Raw genomic sequence first — 17,540 nt, 5'->3', positions numbered from 1 at the left:
GATTAATTTACATCGGCCGTGATTGGCTGAGCCGGCTGAGAGCTGTTCGGGGCCTGAGGCACCAATAGACCCACCATCGACCTTTTATGTCTTTGGAAATTTTCGTAGCGAAGCGACTTCTCTTCCTTTTCTCTTCATCAATTGTACACGGGCACTTATCGTAGGTGAGCTTGAGCGCCGCAAGGCTGCTTCCGTCGGGCCTTCCTCTATCTAGTGACTCAAGATGAACATTTTTGACGCCGTTTATGGAAGCATGGGAGAATTTCTCAATGACCGTTGCCTCTTACCGCCGGTCGTTACATATCATGGTGACGATGAAGATTTGATGTAGACTGTACGTGCATTTGCTTCTATCTGACTGTAACTGAGCAAAGCGCCTGTGCAACATAATCGAAGGCATCCTGTATCGCCGTCACTAAGCAAGTCTGTGACGAGTGCATTGCGGTGCTAGACTCCGGAGACCGGTCTGCTCCGTTCTGTCCGTACTCGCGACCTCGTCCATAATCGACATCCGTCTACTCTTCACTCAACCGGTAGCGTCACTGTCTCCGAGAACATGCCTTCCTAGCCGGTCCACGCCACCTTCTGGGCTTCCAGTGCCGCAGTCTCCTCCTCGATCTCTTTGTGGTACTCGTCGAGGAACTTCTGGGCGAGGTCCATGTAACCGCACATCTGGATGAGCGCCTGTCCCGTGTTATAGAGAGACCACAATATGGCACCCTGCCTGGGCGGGAGGCCTGTTGTCGGCGGCTTTTCTGGTATTGTGTACGTGGACTGCGTTCGGGTACTGAAGTCGGCTCCCGGCGGGAATGCTGCTTCGACGTATGCCATCATAATTGCTCTGTCGTCAGGAGCAATGCCGAGATCGGTCTCGACAAGACCGTTCGCTGCCTCCAACTTGTTTGCGAGCCGCACTATGCGGCGGCGTTCTCGCTCGTAGATGTATCTTATGTTTTCTTGAACCCCAGCGGCCTGCTTATCGACGTTCTCCACTGATGCTTTGAGGCGGTCGAGTTTTGTCTTGGGTTCTTCGAAGGGCTCGAAGAGGGATTCCTCTAGGGGGACGAACATGGCCATGGACTGACAGCCCGCCTGAAATGTCGGGATGTCTTCTTCCTCTTCTTGGCTGTTCTTCGCGGTCGGCGTCAATGATCCTGACTTGTTCATTGGCGCATCGCTTCCGGTAGCTCCGTTGCCGTCCTGCATCTTGCCGAAACCTGAGGTATCCGTCTTCCTCAATCCACCGGACAATTTTTATGTTTGAATTTCATGGGTGCCATGTGGCGGAAGAACTGGACTTCGCTCTTCGCCGCGGTTTGGAGGAATTTGGGTGGTTGTTGAGGAGTGAATCAAGGTTCGCGTTCGCAGAGTTTATTTCCCAGGTGGGAAATCGGGCCTGGGTTCCACGATCGACAAGGTCTCTGAAGCTAAGCCTTAGGCTAGGTAAGGATAGGAGGCATGTCTTCGGCCCCTACAACTGTGGGAATGTAGCCAGATGAAACCCCTCAACATCAGTGCACCTCATAACCTGATCTTTTCGATTTTGCATCACTCTTCTCAATGAGCGTGTGTAGGCCAGCTGCAGATCAGGATTGGGTGCACGAAAAGGAAGGAGCCTTTGACAATTTTTTTTCTTCTGTTATTTGACAATTGAGTTCTTATTATACAAGATGGATCTTGAAGTTGCCATGTGCCTGCAGTATGCCAACAAAGCCCCCGGACCGTTGAGGGATCGGATATTTGCTGTTGCCCCCTTTCAGCGTTCAATAGCGTCCCCAGCTTAGCGGTTGGCTCGGCATTTGAACCCTTGCGGCGCTGTATCGTAATTATGTTGTACAGCGTATCCGTACAAGTCCCCGGCTGTAGGGCTGGGTTGTCTTCGAAAGCGTGATGGCTAAGTAGGATGATCTACTCAGAAACGTAGGGATGCTCCGAAATACGGTGAATACGAGCCCGATCTAGCCTAGATGAAGCTGAGTATCATGGCGTTGACGTTCAAGCGAGCCTGTCAGCGTCGCTAACTGACGTGGTTATCTTGCCCATACCGGCCTCCGCATCCCGGTGGCGCGAGGTGGATGTGACATTGACATGTAGTTGTTGAACGTCTCGAAACGAGGTAGGCAGGCATCTTTCGCCCCGCGAAAACGCCCCGTGACGGCGGTGTCATCTGGACGGCAAGACTTTCCTCACGTACTCCCTCATCAACTTCACGCCGGCTCTTACCAAGTCCTCTAACCTCCTGTCTTTCCGCTTGCGCATCCAGAGCAAAATAAAGGCCAGTAGAACGGTATCGATGGCCAAATGCTTCATCACAATCCAGACGAACCATCGAACCCACGCCATGAAGCTGCGCTGCTTTCTAGACTTCCACTCCCTCCCAGTCGTTATTTGCTCTCGTAATGCGGCGACCTCGGCTGACATCTTCTCTAACGCACGTTCCACACTCCGTGACCAGTTGCTGTTCGGTACGAGCGCGTCTTCTTCGACGCCTTCGTTATATCCTAGTCTTCTGTCCGAGTCCCGTTCGGCAGCGTCATCTTCGCTCATCGGGCTGAGTATCTTCATGGGCCCTTCCGAGCCGCTCAAGGGTTGTGTAAACCGGCGCGGTTCGCTGTTGTATCCCGTTCCTTTCGGCGACGAATCGGTCGAGCTCGGGCTGTTGTTCTTGATCTGGTTCCATACGAATTCGAGTTCCGCGACAAGTTCTTTGGCATCTCTGCAGAAGACGAGTCAGCGGTGGCCTTATCGCCATAAAGGGAGAGGCACTAGAGTCTTACGGCGTCGTCGCGTATTTGTGCATCGTTTCAATCAATGCCTCGATATATCTCCTCTTGGCCTCCGTCCGAGTCAACCCTGTTTGCGAGTTCCACGCATCCCACTTGTCCTTTTCGCGTTGAAGCTCGTCGGCAGGCATTCCGGAAGCCGAGGTTGGGCGCTCCATGACGCCATCGACGTCCCCCTCCATCGCTTGCTTGTAGAGGCCATAGAGTCGCAGCCTGTCGGACGACGGGGGGCGCGACGCCCCCGTCTTGGGGATCTTCTTGACGGTATTTAAGGCATGAACGAACACGCGATCTGTGGGCGGAGGAAGAGCATAACGATACAATTAGCCGGGGAATTGCACTCCCCACAACGGGGGAAAACCACTAGAAGTAAGGTTTTGGGGTCGACGAAAACTCACCCACGGAGTCAGCCATCTAGACGGCTGTCCTGGAAAGACAAACGGCCGAAGAGGTTTTGTTCAGGTGAGTGGAAAAGGTGGGAGCGAAAGTCGCGTTTACGTAGTAATGTCCGAGGTTTGGATCTGAGTCGGCGGCAGGGTCGGGGGTTGGGTTCGGCTCAACAACCGGTCAAAGATAACTTAGATAAGTTGCCCCTTCAGCTTCACCTCGGGGGAACCTTGGCAACGGGAGCTGAAACAAGAAACGAGAAAAACAAGTGCTGGCAGAGTGACAGAGTTAAGAATCCAGCACGCTGACATGCATGATGTGAGAGCTCCGCCATGGGGTTGTTCCTCAGGTCGTTCGTCCACGAGGAAGGGGTCTATCAGGTCTGGTGTGGACGGCCGCGGGAAAGGTGAGTTGGGCAAGTTACAGCGGTGGGCGGGTACTGGCAGATTGAGTAGTTCGGTACCGGCAATCAGCTGCTGGGGAATGACAGCGTGTAAAGCAGTTCGCGCCGATATTGCCTCTAGCAGCAGCCGCACAGCTGGAGCAAAGGTGGTGTGCGAGTGCGAATGAGTTGCCGGTAATTCTTTTGCCTCGGCCGGGTCACGCAACTACGCAACGCAATTCAACGCAACCAACCTCTCTCCACAGCAGCACGAGGAGAACCAGCCGGGGGTGGGCGCGCGGGCCTGACGCGGGCTTGTCAGGGGTCTGCTTCTCCGAGATCCCGACTAGCAATTAATCCTGTCCACCCCGCGTCTTTTCTGCCCGTAGTGCGATGCAGGATTATTGTCGTCGGCCGAGACAAGAGGCACGTGAAATGCGGGCAGCCGGCTCAAGGTCGAACGGTACACTGTAAGGTATTTAGGGTTCGGGATGATCCATTGATTTTTATCCTCTTCTCCTTCTGGTTTGTTTTCGTCAATTAGAGTTCTGTCAATTGACGCTGAGCCGAGGAACGTCTGAGCAGAGCGAGTCCACTCCGGCCGAACGTCGTTTTTCGGCATTGTTGGCCTAGACCCTGGCATGGACATGCGCTCAGTTCATCTCCCTTCCGATCACCTGACAAGTCTGAACGGTTTTTAGATGTAATCACCGTTTCTTCGTTAACGTTTTGCTATCACACATCTTACAATATTTGGACTCCCGTCACCTATGCATTCCCGAGAGCTGCGTACAGTGCGGCCTTCTTCGCCGCATACGTCTTCATCAGCTTCTTGTTCTCTAGCGCCGCCGTTGCTGCCTTCTGTCCCGCCTCTTTCTTGTTGCGATCGTTACCAATGCCCAAGAGCTTGTTCTTCTCGCCCCAACCATCCAAGTACACACCGACCGAGAAGAGCGACAACTTCTTGTTGTACTTGTCTGGCTTGCTGGGCAAGTCTTCGTAGCGTATCTGAACCCCCTTGGCTCCTATAAGCTGCAAGAGTTGAACCTTCGGGAGCAATTGGGACTCTGATGATTCCACCGTCGTGCCCAGTTCCTTGACCATTCGTATATCGGGCTTGTTGTCTGCTGTTCGGATCTGATCTTGGATGGTCATAGCCCAGAGCGATCGCAACCACTCTACAGCCCTGGAAAGTCCGTCCGCATCGGAAAGCACAACAGCTGCAACGTACGCTTCGAAAAGGTCGCCTTTGACTTTTTGGATTTCTTGCGGCTTTGACTTCGACGTCGTGTGGTTATTTGGGTCATACTCAGGAGGGAGTATTGCTCTCTCGAAGAGCTGGTATTTGACAGAATACTCTCCGAGGTTGGCGTTCTTGATGAGTAGCTCTCGCATTTGTGAGCATCTTCCTGTTGAAAGACCTCCAAACGTCTGGAAGATAAGACACGTTGAGAAAAGCTCCACATAGGCATCTCCTAGCCACTCCAGGCGGTCGTAGCTGAGATCGCCCCTGTTCTTGACCCTGCCGACATGGGTGAATGCTGCTGTCTCCAAAACATGGTTGGTGATCTTGGGAAGCGGAGGAATCACTTTCGGGATGTCTGCTGATGTCCATGGCTTGAAGATGCTGAAGGATGGGACAGGTACTCCGGCAAGAGAGGGCTCACGGGGTATTTCCTGTTGCTTTGTTAGCGATGTCGACACACATGGCCCCAAAGCGCCAAGGACACGCCAGTTGATGTGAGTAAGAGAATATTCGCGGTGACGGCGAATGACATGGCGATGGCGAAGATTTTCTTACCTTTGGTTCGGGCTTCTCTAGCTCATCTCGAGGGTCTCCATCGCGGGCAAGATATTGGAATGAAGGCAGAAGAGTTTTGCTGAGACCGCGAAGTTTCTGCAGCGCATCGTCTTTGGTGGAGGATCCAGATTTGGATGATCCGGTGAGTGCTTGCAGACACTCAATGAGTTCCTTGCTATGAGACACCAGCGACTCGACTGCGTCGTTGTCTGTATGTCTCCGCTTGCTTGGAGGCAAGACTCCCGAGTTCGACCGTTTGCTCATTGTAGTTCAAGAATTCGACAAAAATACCGTATCTTCCGGTCGTCCTTTGTATAAAATTGCTTTGGTCCAGTGATATTGCAAGAGGAAAAAAATGAGAATGTGCTGCGTCGCTCATAGCACATCAAAGATGGCTGCAGAGAATCTTAGATGGCAATCGCAGGGAAGTCCAGCAGCATTTCTGCACCCCTGTTGCAGGGTCCCGTGCCGTTGAACTTGAGCCCCACAGGATACCTACCTGCACCTGCCTAGGTAGGTACCTAGCAGCCACCTGGAGTTACTATAGCCTTAGGTAAGCCGGTGATCTGGTTGGTTTCGCGGTTCATCGATGATCCGGATCGCACGCCAATTGGATGGTATCAGGCATGCGTGGGGCGGAATTTAACCTCACTGCTGGTTTAGCTCGCTGGCGTCGCGACAAAATTCCCGATCGTCATTGTGCTCCCAAAGACGATGCGAAGATGAGTGTCCCACGCGCGAGGTTGCTGGACCTCATGAAGGTGATTTTCCGCTGCTATTGATTGATGTTATGCGTTGGCTAATCAAACTAGGTCCAATGTCAAGTTTTTGCGACAACATTCAACCCCGAGGGAGTCCGTACCGGTAACAAGATCCTGCGCCAGCGCCTGAAGGGACCTGCTCTCGCCTCGTACTACCCGCGCAAGGTTCTCACCGTCCGAGATGTTCAGAAGGAGTTTGGCCCTGAGCTCACGACCATCGATCTTGACGAGATGGACCGATTGGACCACATTGCTGCACTGAAGTCGAGAGGAAAGAGCGCGCCGAAGAAGTTGAAGGCCAAGGGTAAGACCCGTCGCTTCGGCAACGGTTGACACATAAACTGACACTTTCACAGTCGAGAAAAAGAAGCGATAGATTCTGCACTCGAGATCGAATTATCTGTACAATACGCCGCGCAACTGCCGAACGAAATGTCGGAAATCTGGCCGCCGAGATACCCAACACCAAAACAACTCGATTCTTCGGCAGATTCCCCTGTAGAGACTTTCGTGAAGCATCCGAAATACTTGATCCGCCGAAGTCATGGCTTGCGGCGCATGAAGAAAATGGATGTCAAGAAAAGACGTCCAGTGTATGATATTACGCTGTGTATGGGGTTTTTCGTAGCAAGAGCTACCAAGCAAGACCAATCTACATGTTTCCAAACATTGCTTTCGAGGTCGTGCTTGCTGATTTCTCCCGTTCCAAGACTCAAAGCTTTCCCTCGTTGATGCCCTTTGGTGTCAGCAGCCTAGAACAAAGCACAAAGGCGAGGATGAAAGATACGGGAATGCTCCTGTTGAGGTAGCAGCGAGGAGTCACCGACTCTTCCCACAAAAGTCCAATATTTATCATGAGATTGGTCTACTGGAGCTGGACTCGATCAAAATTGCCGGGAAACTTCACAGGTCACAAAGACCAAGATCGTCTGAAGTTGGGTAGTGCTGGCAGTGGTGAATGGCCAACCCGTCTTTTGGCATAGAAAGTGTGGAGGGCTGAATTCACTCTTACCTTCCTGCCTACCTAGGAAGCGAGGCATCATCTGCTTTTCGGGCCGAAGAAAGACCTAGCATCTGGTGACTGCCCACTGGTCCATCTGGATCTCCTTAAAGACTGGACGAGCCGTTGCTACGTCGACCGACTTTAAATAACCCTTCGATACCTGCGACGTCCCTTCCTCTCCGAGAAAAATACCCACAGTCGATCACCTCTACTGCCTCATATTCAGTCAAAATCTAAGGGCATCTTATTTTATACGGCCCGCCATTGCCAACTTAGCGCAACTTATCCCACCCAATCCACCCCCGAGAGAGGTGCCTTGCCCCCCAGAGCGGCTTCCTTCCCTGCGGTTGCCTCCGGTATCTCTTCCTTCCTACCTCGACTCGCTTCTTTTTCGACGAACCCCCCAAAACAAAAACCTTTTACCCTCCATCCTCCACTCTCCACCCTGCACCATCACAGACTTCTCTGCCAACTCCAGAGAGTGAAATCCCCCAAACCCTCTACCGTCGGCAATTCTTGCGAAGGAATCTTTCTCATCTTGTCTGCCACCTTTTGGCAATACCCTGACTTATTTTCTGCAAAGTATTGACTCCTCGACAAGACACGGTTCACAAGCTCGCCCGCCATGTCTACTCCTCCCTCGACGGGTGCTACCCCGAAGCGAGACTCTTCTACTATCACGATGCCCGTCTTCGGAGAGGAAAACATCAAGAAGTCGCCCGATTCGCTTGTCACCGTAAGTTGATTCATTCCCTGTGCTTACCGTGTCGTCCACCGCATCTGTATTTCCTTCTTCGCCCTGTGGACATGGACGACACTCGTCAACCCAAGCGATCCCCGGCATCAGCCCGTATGACAAAATTACTGACTAGAAGACAGAAGGACCACTCAGTTGTCCGTCAGCCTTCTGACGTTGCGGCTCTTGCTTCTTCTAAGCTCGTCAATCAGAATGCTCTTAAGGTTTGTTCTTCTACTCGCCGTCTGTTGCCTCGCTCACAGCGAGAACAGAAGAAGACAAATCAGGAGCCCGCCACTATTGCCGGCACGAACCCCATGGACATGCTTCTTGCCAAGCTTTCTGAGCAGCAGGCCGCTCTTGACCAGCAGAGCGAGGCGATCAAGAATTCTGACGACAAAATGTACACGCGTGGCTTTGATCAGCCTCCTTCTGCAAGCACTTCCGTTCCCATCACTCCGGCTACGGATTCCTTTCCCAGTACCGCTCCGACCACTCGCCCCGCCAGCGCTACCCTTAAGGAGAACCGCAGCAATGTGGATGAGCTTCTTCGGCTCAAGATGGAACTCGCCAAGGCGCAGAACAAGATCAACCGCCTTGACCACGAGCTTTCACAGACACGCTCGATCAAGCAGGAAGACGAAATCATGCAGCCAGTGCCCTCGGCCCGATCTGGCATGCTTGGACCCGAGAACGCTTGGGGTCCGAATGATGACAACAGCTCGGATGCAGGCGCGCCCTCTGTTGGAGGCTACAACCGCTCTCGCGGCATTTGGGGCAATTCGAGAACCCCCTTCTCCAACAGCGCTGCAGCTATGCCCGCCTCCGACTCGCAGTCTATGGCGGGAGATTGGTACGGAGGTGGTCGTGGTGGATTCAACCAGACCTACATTGATCCTGTTGGCCCCTACCCAGTGGGTGACAGCTACCGTGGAGACCGCATGAACCAGGACACTGAGATGTTCTCTCGTCCTCCGAGCAGCCGCCGCAACAATCGCTTCGACAACTCTCGCTGGCCATCCCCTCAGCCGTACGGGGGCTCCAACTTCGGATCGGGCTACGGCTTTGCTCCTACCCCTGGTCCTTTCGGCTCTATGGTCGGTGGCCCAGGTGTTCCCGGAAGCAACATGAGCTCCGATATGTATCAAGGCTACAATCAGCAGTCCATGGAAAGCCAGCTTTCCCCTCATGCCACTGAGTTCACTGCCAACTCTGGCTGGAAGAGTGAGGTACGTCGTGAGAGTCAGAAAAAGGGTGCTAGATCCAGCATGCTGACTTCTCGTCCCGAACAGGCCATCGCCACCGAGGGTCAGACGTATCTCCCTACCACCGAGCCCCTGAACTACCGTCGCCTGTTGGACCGCAACGTCAATTGCAACTGGAAGTATATCGTTGACAAGATCGTCTGCAACAATGATCAGCAAGCCTCTATTTTCCTCCAGCAGAAGCTGAAAGTCGGCACGCCCGACCAGAAGTATGAGATTGTTGAGGCCATCGTCGCTCAAGCCTACCCTCTCATGGTCAACCGCTTCGGGAACTTCTTGGTCCAGCGCTGCTTTGAGCATGGAACGCCCGAGCAGGTCGTCAAGATCGCAGAAGCCATTCGCGGCAACACCCTCAGTCTTTCCATGGACCCCTTCGGCTGCCACGTTGTTCAGAAGGCCTTTGACTCTGTCCCGGAGGACTACAAGGCCATCATGGTTCACGAGCTTCTTCGTCGTATCCCGGAGACAGTCATTCATCGCTACGCATGCCACGTTTGGCAGAAGCTCTTCGAGCTCAGATGGTCTGAATCCCCGCCTCAGATCATGAAGTTTGTCAACGAAGCCCTCCGTGGCATGTGGCACGAGGTTGCACTTGGCGAGACTGGAAGTCTTGTCGTCCAGAACATCTTCGAGAATTGCCTGGAGGAGGACAAGGTAAGACACTCTTTCCAATCATTCTCGGTCTGTTTCTAACATTTTCCAGCGCCCCTGCATCGAGGAGGTTCTTGCCAACATTGACATCGTTGCTCATGGTCAGTTCGGTAACTGGTGCATCCAGCACATCTGTGAGCACGGAGCCCCGGCCGACCGCTCCCGTGCCATTGACCACGTCATTCGCTACGCCGCAGAGTACAGTACCGATCAGTACGCCTCCAAGGTTGTCGAAAAGTGTCTCAAGATTGGCGGTGGAGAGTTCCTTGGCCGCTATCTCGACCGCGTCTGCGAGGGTCGAGTCGATCGCCCCCGCATCCCTCTCGTCGACATTGCCAGCGATCAATACGGCAACTATTTGATTCAGTACATCCTCACTCATGCTGGCATGCAGCACCGCGAGGTTGTGGCTGCCCATATCCGGAAGCACATGGTATCCCTTCGTGGATCCAAGTTCGGTTCCCGCGTTGGCATGCTCTGCACCAACCCCGCCGTCGCTACTCGCCCTGGCCCCGGAGTCGGTCCTGGCATAGGCCGCATGGTCGGCGGTGGCCCTCGCTTTGCTAGCGGCAGCAGCTACCGCTGAACTCTTTACCTCAACGTTCCATCCAGGCTTTTCACAACACTCTTGACACTGTTGCGAGCCACTCCTGTTCTCTTCCAACGTCGCTTTCACTTCTGTCCTCACCACTAATTCGTTACGCCCCTATCCTGATTTTCCCCAACTCTGACGAAGTCATCGCACCCGCAGCATTTGTCCGTGCTTACAAAACATCTTCCTTGGCCATTAATTTACAGATCAGCTGTCATCCTACGCTTGGCAAGTTATCACTTGTCCGAGTGCATTGGACACCACATGGTTATGGATTTTGCAATATGGAGGAGGTGCGTCAGTGTGACCTCGAAACCCCATCTAGGGGCATTGGAGTTACATGATGAAGCCCGGCCAAAGTGCTATCTATACATGGCGGTTCATCGCGACACAGGCACAAACTCCTGACGCATCCTCGGTTCCATTATTCAGCTGACATGACGACTCGGAGAACGGAGATGGAGAACTACGTCAGCATGGAATATCAAAACATGAAAGTCAATGATTGTATGTAGTATTTATCACATTCCAAATGGTTTGGAGTGTGCCTTGGTCCACATTGGACAGCATCTGCGGAGTCCTCAATCAACATTAGGTAGTTTCCCTAGAAAATGTCTTCTTACACTTGCTTCTTCTGGCTCACTCTCCTCGTGTTTCCTGAAATTTATCAAGTAACTATCACGAAAAAAAAAGAAAAAGATTCATTGGTGCCAGACGCCGTTCGGTCCGCAAAGTTCTTACAATACGCGCTTGGAGTATGCTCCATACCTGCCATGCTCCATATCTGCCCAACGCCATAAACAGAGTACATCGACCAATCAAATCAAAAGTCTTACGCCTCCTTAGTTGCTGTCGCGCTCTCAGGTGCCAGCGTTTCTTCAAGCGGCGGGAACTCCGCATCAACAACAGGGGGCTTCTCTGATGCTTCAGCCTCCAAGACTGGGGCATCCTTCTCCCATGGCTTCTTCGGCACAGCGCGTTTACCGAATGGCTTGACAGACTAGATGGATATCAGCGATGCATGCGACATGAACTCCCTGTAACAATTACCTACCGCGTCCCTGACCACAGTGTCGGGAATCTGTCTGATGCCCGGTATCGGGATGCCCTTCTGCAACATCTGCAACATCTCGGCGAAACCCACGGGGTAGGCGGGCTCGCCGCCCTCATCGGCTCCATCAACTTGCAAGGGAGCCTTGCGCTCAACCCATAAATCTGCTTTCGGTGCTGCGGCTTGCCACGACGGCATGTCTTCGGCGCCGGAATCAGTCTTAAGGTCGCTGAGCTTGGAGGCTAGATCTTCCGTCGATGACGGAGCGGCGGTGCCGGCTGTTGTGGTTTGCGACTTGTATTCTTCCGGGAGGATGTCGGGTGGTGTGTGGTCTGGGTGCCGCGCGAGCCAGTCCTTGTACTTGTTGAAGTCGATCGTGACGCCGACGCGGGAGGCGTAGTAGAAGATTCGGGCGTGGGTTGCGAGCTCGGAGGGGGTTCCTTTGGGGTTTTCTGTGTTCGGGTCGCCCAGGATTGCGGTCAGACCGGACTGGGTTCGGAATTGTCAGTTAACAATGGTCGAGATGTGTGTGATCGACCGGAGGACCGTTGGGTTGTCGGCAGCTCGGTTTGCGCCGGAGGGAGATGACGTACCTGGAACATCTTGTCCTTCTTCCACGGGTACGTGTCGAAGGCCTTGAACATGCCATCTTCATCGGTTATGGCGCGGATGCGGTCTGCGCCGGATAAAGTCGCCATTGTGCTTGTTTGAGGGTTCGTGGAGGGATGTCGGAGCCGTTGCCGAGGTGTAGTTGGAGAGGCGGGATGGGAGCTCTGGGTTTGGTGGGGTGAGAGCTTGGGAGGTGCGATAAGATAAGAGGGGGAACGCACCCCGCACCGGGTGCCGATCGATCGGGTTTTGTGGGTACCCGGGCTGATGCCGAGTGAGACGCCGGCGATGGACACTTACACGAACTTTTCGGATCAAGCCACTTTAGAATAAGATACGTATAGCCATGATTGATCTTCCAAGTAGATAGATTGGACTTCTGCAGCCGAGCATGAAGGGCTGCCTCAAGATACCCCTTTCTTCAGCCTGGGTGCTGGTTTCTGTTTACACCTGCCGTCTTCCATGTGACTTCTTCCAGCCGTGCTATCCCATTTTACCTCATACGCTGCAAAAGCCTTTGAAAGAGTCAGATCGAAAGCAATGGCTCGTCTACGTAATCTTCATAGGTTAATCTTGGACTTTGCCATTACCTTAGATCATGGGAGCCATTCAAGGTCAACTGATCGGGCGGCTCCGGAGAGTCAGGATATGTCTATGCGTCTTAAGAATACCTCGTACAGTCTGATGTTATCTTAGTAAAACTCAAGCCGACGGATATCCGCCGGGCAACTCCATGGAGTATGAGCCAAATGGACCTCACTTCGCTGCTCTCATCTCGGTTGTCACCTCTCGGGAAGCCGTTCGCAAGATCCTCTGTGAAGAATTCATACGTGCAACGATTGTATAGTGTCAAAAGCTTGTAGTTTCATACCGGCGAAACAAACATGCATCATTGTACTCACAAGACTACCAAGCTCCACAACCCAGAACAATCCGAGGAGAGGTAGCCGAACAGGTGCTTCAGGAACACTCCGGTATTCCCCGCAACATAAAGCCAAAGGTAGCAAGGTCACGAATCAATCGAAACAATATTAAGAGGCGCCTGCTGCGAAAACGTCTCGCATTGTCATTCGGCGGTCCTCGGAGGTTAGATACCTGGTCCTCCCGCCTTAGCAAAGACAGTTCTGCCGCACTGCACTCTCAAGCTCAAGAAGAAATCTCTCATAGTTCCAAGTGCCCAAACTAGATAGTTTACGAGAGGTTCATTGGTTGTTCGGTTCAAAGTTTTGAAGGCGTCAGGTGTCCATGGCGGAATGGAACCTGCTGGATAGAAAAACAGAGCTGCGTATCATTTGACCATGGAAATATTAACACGCAATTCTATGTAAGTCTTAAATTATCTCATTTTGCTCATCGTTTTCGATTCAAATTCTACGCATCCAACAGCACCATCAAGATCAAAAGACACCAGAATCAAGATCACGATTCCGAACCCCATCGTATTAGACAACATGTTCCGAACCAGCGTGAATCAGGCCAGTATTCTCTTCCAGACTAAAACTACTTTTCTCCGCCTAACCATCCCCAGGCACTGCGCGTGGCCAATCCCATCAGCCGACCATCGCCAGTGCGCCTTCCCGCTACGACGAGAGCCTTCAGAGCCACCCAGAGGTTCTTGACAACAGAAGGTGACCCCATAAATAGCGTACGGACGAAGGAGACTATCGTTTGGAAGAAGAATCGACTTTCGTATTACCTTCAACGATACGACGCACCACCGAAGGATACCACAATCGTAATTGAGGGCGAAGACCTAAATCAACTGTACGAAAATATATTGGATTTGAGGCGGCGTCGTCCTAGCCGGTGGAAGTTGAGGGGAAATTGGCGGAATTTGCTCGTCATCATATGCCAGATATGCATTTCGGCTGTTCTGATACCATGCACCACGGTTCTGTGGCTATGGAACCTTCGGATGCTGCTCCGTTTTGTATGTGTTGATAAGAAGCACAATGTAAAGGAAGGCTAAGAAAGCTGGCTGAGTCTGTGGTGTAACATAAGGCGAAGCGGGTTAGAATCTTCGGGAAATAGGACATCTTCTCTCAATCTTTCAAAGAACAACAAGGCAGACCAAGTCACTTCTACAACGGGGCAAGTCAGGACCGAATTAACGTCATTATGAGGATTTTTGATGTTTGTAGTGTCGTTGTTGTCGCTATCGACGCTATTGTCATTACTATCGCTTTCATCGCTGCTGTCGCTGTCATCTTTGCCGTTACCATCGTCCTTGTCGTCGTTGAAGTATTTGGTATATATACTGACTTGTGTGATCTCCCAAATACTGAACTTGTGTCAGTAATGACACTAACCTCAATGGCTTCCGTTGGCCGTATTCTCCAGTTGCCACATGTTCTTATATCGCTGCAGAGAATTTTACAATCAGTGATGTTACGACCTGCGCAATTGCGTAGGATAATTTGGTAGGCAAATGTGAAGCTGAGGGGCCTGCAACGGAAACATTGTTAGAAAAGCTTGTCGACCGCTTCGGCCAAACATCCGCAAAGGCTTGAAAATGTGCGAGAGGTAGCGCATGGGAAAGCGTCGCCTTCAGTCTCGATTGCAGGCCCGCACCCAATCTGACTAGCTGATCGAAGTTGCCCTTTGAAACTTTCTGCCCAAACCATGGTGCTCTCAGATATGTTTGTTCGCCTCAAGAGCGTGTAGTTTGAACCCTTGCTGCATTTACATACTTGGTCCAAACAATATACGCGGCCATACACTATATCCAACCTCAAATGATCATGAAGCGCCGCAGATGTGGCACTACTTATATATTCTCCAGTAATTCAACAACAATATCCCTACCCTCTTATCGTGCAAGGCACAAAATTTGGATTCTGTAGCTCACCACCAGGGTTCAGAGAAACGGGACAAAACCTGCCTGGTGTAAGTGCCTTGCCAGCTTCTTGAAAATGCTTACATCGCACAACACACCTTTTCAAATTCGGTTTGGTCGGAATGAATTCCTCAGTTCATCGAGCCAGAATGAGAACCGTCGCATTAAAGAACATTATGAAGGCCAAGGGGGTGGTTTGCAAGGGGCCTCAATGGGACCCACGGCCAGGTTCGTCGTCGCGAACCGAGCTCTCAAGGAACTGGATCAACTCAAATGCACACTTCTGGGGCTGCAACAGACTGAAAAAACCCGAACATGGTTGCGTCGAGCGAGACAACATACGCTAGTCGACGGCACGATAGATTTCAAACTAACAGAGGTTTTGTACATCTTGATTGCTACTTGTCTAGTCTACTTTATATGTCACAGTATCTACGTTTACGCTCACTCACGGTGTCAAGGCAGCGGAACCTCTCCGTGACCTGCTCCAGCTGAGATCCTACAAATTCTCTTTTTATGTTAAGTGATCGATCGGGCTGCAGCAGGAAAGCTATTGAACTAGCATGCGTACTGCCTGAAACCGTTCGAATTCCCACGCGAAAAACGAACAAACACCCAAGATCGCAGACGACGGAGGAAAGATTTGATCCATGGGGCATAAGAGTGCGTGTGTGTGTATAGCAAGACCAGTATCAACCGCTAATCCGGCCACTGTGCAGAGAGCCTCCATCGTACCGATGAGGTCCTATGTGTGTTTTGTGTGTTGTGTGTAGCAAAATTGCCAGCCGTGCGAGGCTGCCAATGAGTGACTCTGCTTCCGAACGGAAACAGGCTGATGTGTCGTGGATATCCCGAGTAAAGGAGGAAAGAAAACGTCTAGAATGTCCATGGCGAAAATGAAACCACACTCAACCACCCCCCTGAGCTGAACGCCTTTAAAGCAGCAACAAATGTTGCCGAATCTCCCTAGAAATCATCGTGGAATCCAATATACCCTCCGATGCAAAGTCCAATGTTTTTTTTCAACGCCAAGTGATGATGCTTTAGTTGTGCTGGAAAAGGACGCTGATCGACTCGCCGTGGTGGACACGACGAATAGCCTCCGCGAAAACGGGGGAGACTGAGAAGTTTAGTCAGAAACGGGACGACACGAAGAAAACGAGACAACTCACCGTCCAGGTAGCCAAGCTTGGGGCACACCTTCATGTGCTCTCCCTGGGGAACGGTGTTGGTCACGATGATCTTGTCGATGGCAGAAGCGTTGATGCGCGGGATGGCGTCGCCGCTGAGAATGCCATGCGTCAAAAGAGCGTAGATGTGAGTAGCACCGTTCTTCTTGAGCAACTTGGCGGCTCTCGTAATGGTGTTGCCGGTGTCGACGAGATCGTCAACGAGGATGCAGACCTTGTCCTTGACATCACCGACCAGCATCATGCTGGCATTGCGCTGCTCGCTGTACTTGGTAGGCCGACGCTCCTGAAAAGATGTTATGAATCCTGCGCATCCCGCCAAAAGAAAAGGCGGCCTACCTTGTGGATCAGGGCAAAGGCCATGTCCAGCTCATCTGCGATGGCAGTAGCACGCTTGGCGCCACCAGCGTCGGGCGAGATGACAACGGCATCCTTGAAGTTGGGAATGTTCTGCTGGATGTATCTCTTCAGGAGGGGCTTGCCGTACAGGTTGTCCACTGGGACATCGAAGAAGCCCTGGTACTGAGGATCGTGAAGATCCATCCTGCGACCATTAGCAATTGCTTCGGAGAGAAGCAATGAATGGCAGATTTGTTTGAGCCTCAGAGGGATCTCGTTGGATTGGCAACAAGGCCCCATGGGCAGAGGGTTGTGCTTATGATTATGAGAGAACCTACGTGATCTGTCATGTGTTAGCTTGTGCTTGGTAAGATGCATCCTATCCTGTGCGCAAATCCTCTTCGTTGCACCCAGGATGACCTCGAGGGCGTACATACCACATGGTCCGCACCAGCGCAGGTCAGAAGGTCTGCGACCAGAGTGCCGGCTTGGGCAACCCATTGTTTGTATCCAGGCTTCGACTGGAAGCCGTTGATCTGGCTCTGGTTCTCGTAGTCGTGGGTGGTGAACTTGACCTGGGAGGAGATCGAATCGTGGTGGCCGCGGCCGTTGGTCTTGTTCTCGCCGTTGGGGGTCTTGAAGTAGTCGCCGTTGACTCCGTTGGTTCTCTCCTCGTTGAGCTTGCTCTTGGCGAGCTTGGAGGCAATGCCGTCGATGCCGTTGGGAAGGCCAGCAGTGCGCGCAATGCCAGGGCCGGGAGTGGCGGGAACACTCTCGAAGGTGTAGCCGTTCTGGGAGGTTTCTGAGGATTTCGAGAGAGGAGCGCCGGCCTTCTTGTAGGGAACATCGGGTTGTCTGGAGTAGGGGAACAAAGGCATGACAGCGGTAACTCTCTTAGCGGAACCAGTCTTGCAAGCCGAGATCATGATGCACAAGTCCATGAAGCCGTCGTTGACGGAGCCAGAGGCGGTCTGGATGATAAAGACATCCTTACCGCGCACTGAGTCCTTGATCTCACAGCGAGACTCGCCAACCGAGAACTTGCTGAGAACGCGCTCGCAGGCGTTGAGGCCAAGATTGTTGCAGACACTGTCAATCAGCTCTGGGTGGGTGTTTCCACCAAGGACAATGATGTTGCGAACCATTGTGACTGG

The 17,540-nt window shown here is 52.4% G+C and overlaps 6 protein-coding genes across 6 annotated transcripts; 2 read left to right on the top strand and 4 right to left on the bottom strand.

Moving 5' to 3' along the window:
- Window positions 1–564: 564 nt before the first annotated feature.
- Window positions 565–2,965, bottom strand: CkaCkLH20_04858 (uncharacterized protein; the record flags this gene model as incomplete). Its single annotated transcript, XM_038887577.1, has 3 exons — window positions 565–1,200; window positions 2,224–2,716; window positions 2,778–2,965. The coding sequence occupies 3 exons, from the start codon at window positions 2,963–2,965 to the stop codon at window positions 565–567; spliced, it is 1,317 nt and encodes a 438-aa protein (XP_038747184.1).
- A 1,355-nt stretch (window positions 2,966–4,320) lies between these two features.
- On the bottom strand, window positions 4,321–5,617 carry CkaCkLH20_04857 (RNase3 domain-containing protein; the record flags this gene model as incomplete). Its single annotated transcript, XM_038887576.1, has 2 exons — window positions 4,321–5,229; window positions 5,354–5,617. The coding sequence occupies 2 exons, from the start codon at window positions 5,615–5,617 to the stop codon at window positions 4,321–4,323; spliced, it is 1,173 nt and encodes a 390-aa protein (XP_038747183.1).
- Window positions 5,618–6,075: 458 nt separating this feature from the next.
- CkaCkLH20_04856 (mitochondral 37s ribosomal protein) lies at window positions 6,076–6,447 on the top strand (the record flags this gene model as incomplete). The annotated part of the gene is made up of 2 exons (XM_038887575.1): window positions 6,076–6,114; window positions 6,166–6,447. 2 exons carry the CDS (start codon window positions 6,076–6,078, stop codon window positions 6,445–6,447), a joined length of 321 nt encoding a protein of 106 aa, XP_038747182.1.
- A 1,295-nt stretch (window positions 6,448–7,742) lies between these two features.
- Window positions 7,743–10,355, top strand: CkaCkLH20_04855 (pumilio-family rna binding repeat protein; the record flags this gene model as incomplete). Its single annotated transcript, XM_038887574.1, has 5 exons — window positions 7,743–7,853; window positions 7,997–8,077; window positions 8,126–9,082; window positions 9,146–9,772; window positions 9,822–10,355. The coding sequence occupies 5 exons, from the start codon at window positions 7,743–7,745 to the stop codon at window positions 10,353–10,355; spliced, it is 2,310 nt and encodes a 769-aa protein (XP_038747181.1).
- Window positions 10,356–11,193: 838 nt separating this feature from the next.
- Window positions 11,194–12,110, bottom strand: CkaCkLH20_04854 (uncharacterized protein; the record flags this gene model as incomplete). Its single annotated transcript, XM_038887573.1, has 3 exons — window positions 11,194–11,361; window positions 11,416–11,901; window positions 12,006–12,110. The coding sequence occupies 3 exons, from the start codon at window positions 12,108–12,110 to the stop codon at window positions 11,194–11,196; spliced, it is 759 nt and encodes a 252-aa protein (XP_038747180.1).
- A 3,790-nt stretch (window positions 12,111–15,900) lies between these two features.
- On the bottom strand, window positions 15,901–17,531 carry CkaCkLH20_04853 (ribose-phosphate diphosphokinase; the record flags this gene model as incomplete). Its single annotated transcript, XM_038887572.1, has 5 exons — window positions 15,901–15,977; window positions 16,030–16,333; window positions 16,387–16,591; window positions 16,725–16,729; window positions 16,824–17,531. 5 exons carry the CDS (start codon window positions 17,529–17,531, stop codon window positions 15,901–15,903), a joined length of 1,299 nt encoding a protein of 432 aa, XP_038747179.1.
- Window positions 17,532–17,540: the final 9 nt, after the last annotated feature.

Source organism: Colletotrichum karsti (assembly GCF_011947395.1).
Source record: "Colletotrichum karsti strain CkLH20 chromosome Unknown Scaffold13, whole genome shotgun sequence".
Classification (NCBI taxonomy): domain Eukaryota; kingdom Fungi; phylum Ascomycota; class Sordariomycetes; order Glomerellales; family Glomerellaceae; genus Colletotrichum; species Colletotrichum karsti.
The sequence above is the reverse complement of the archived record's forward strand: the minus strand, read 5'-3'. Positions and strand labels throughout refer to the sequence as shown.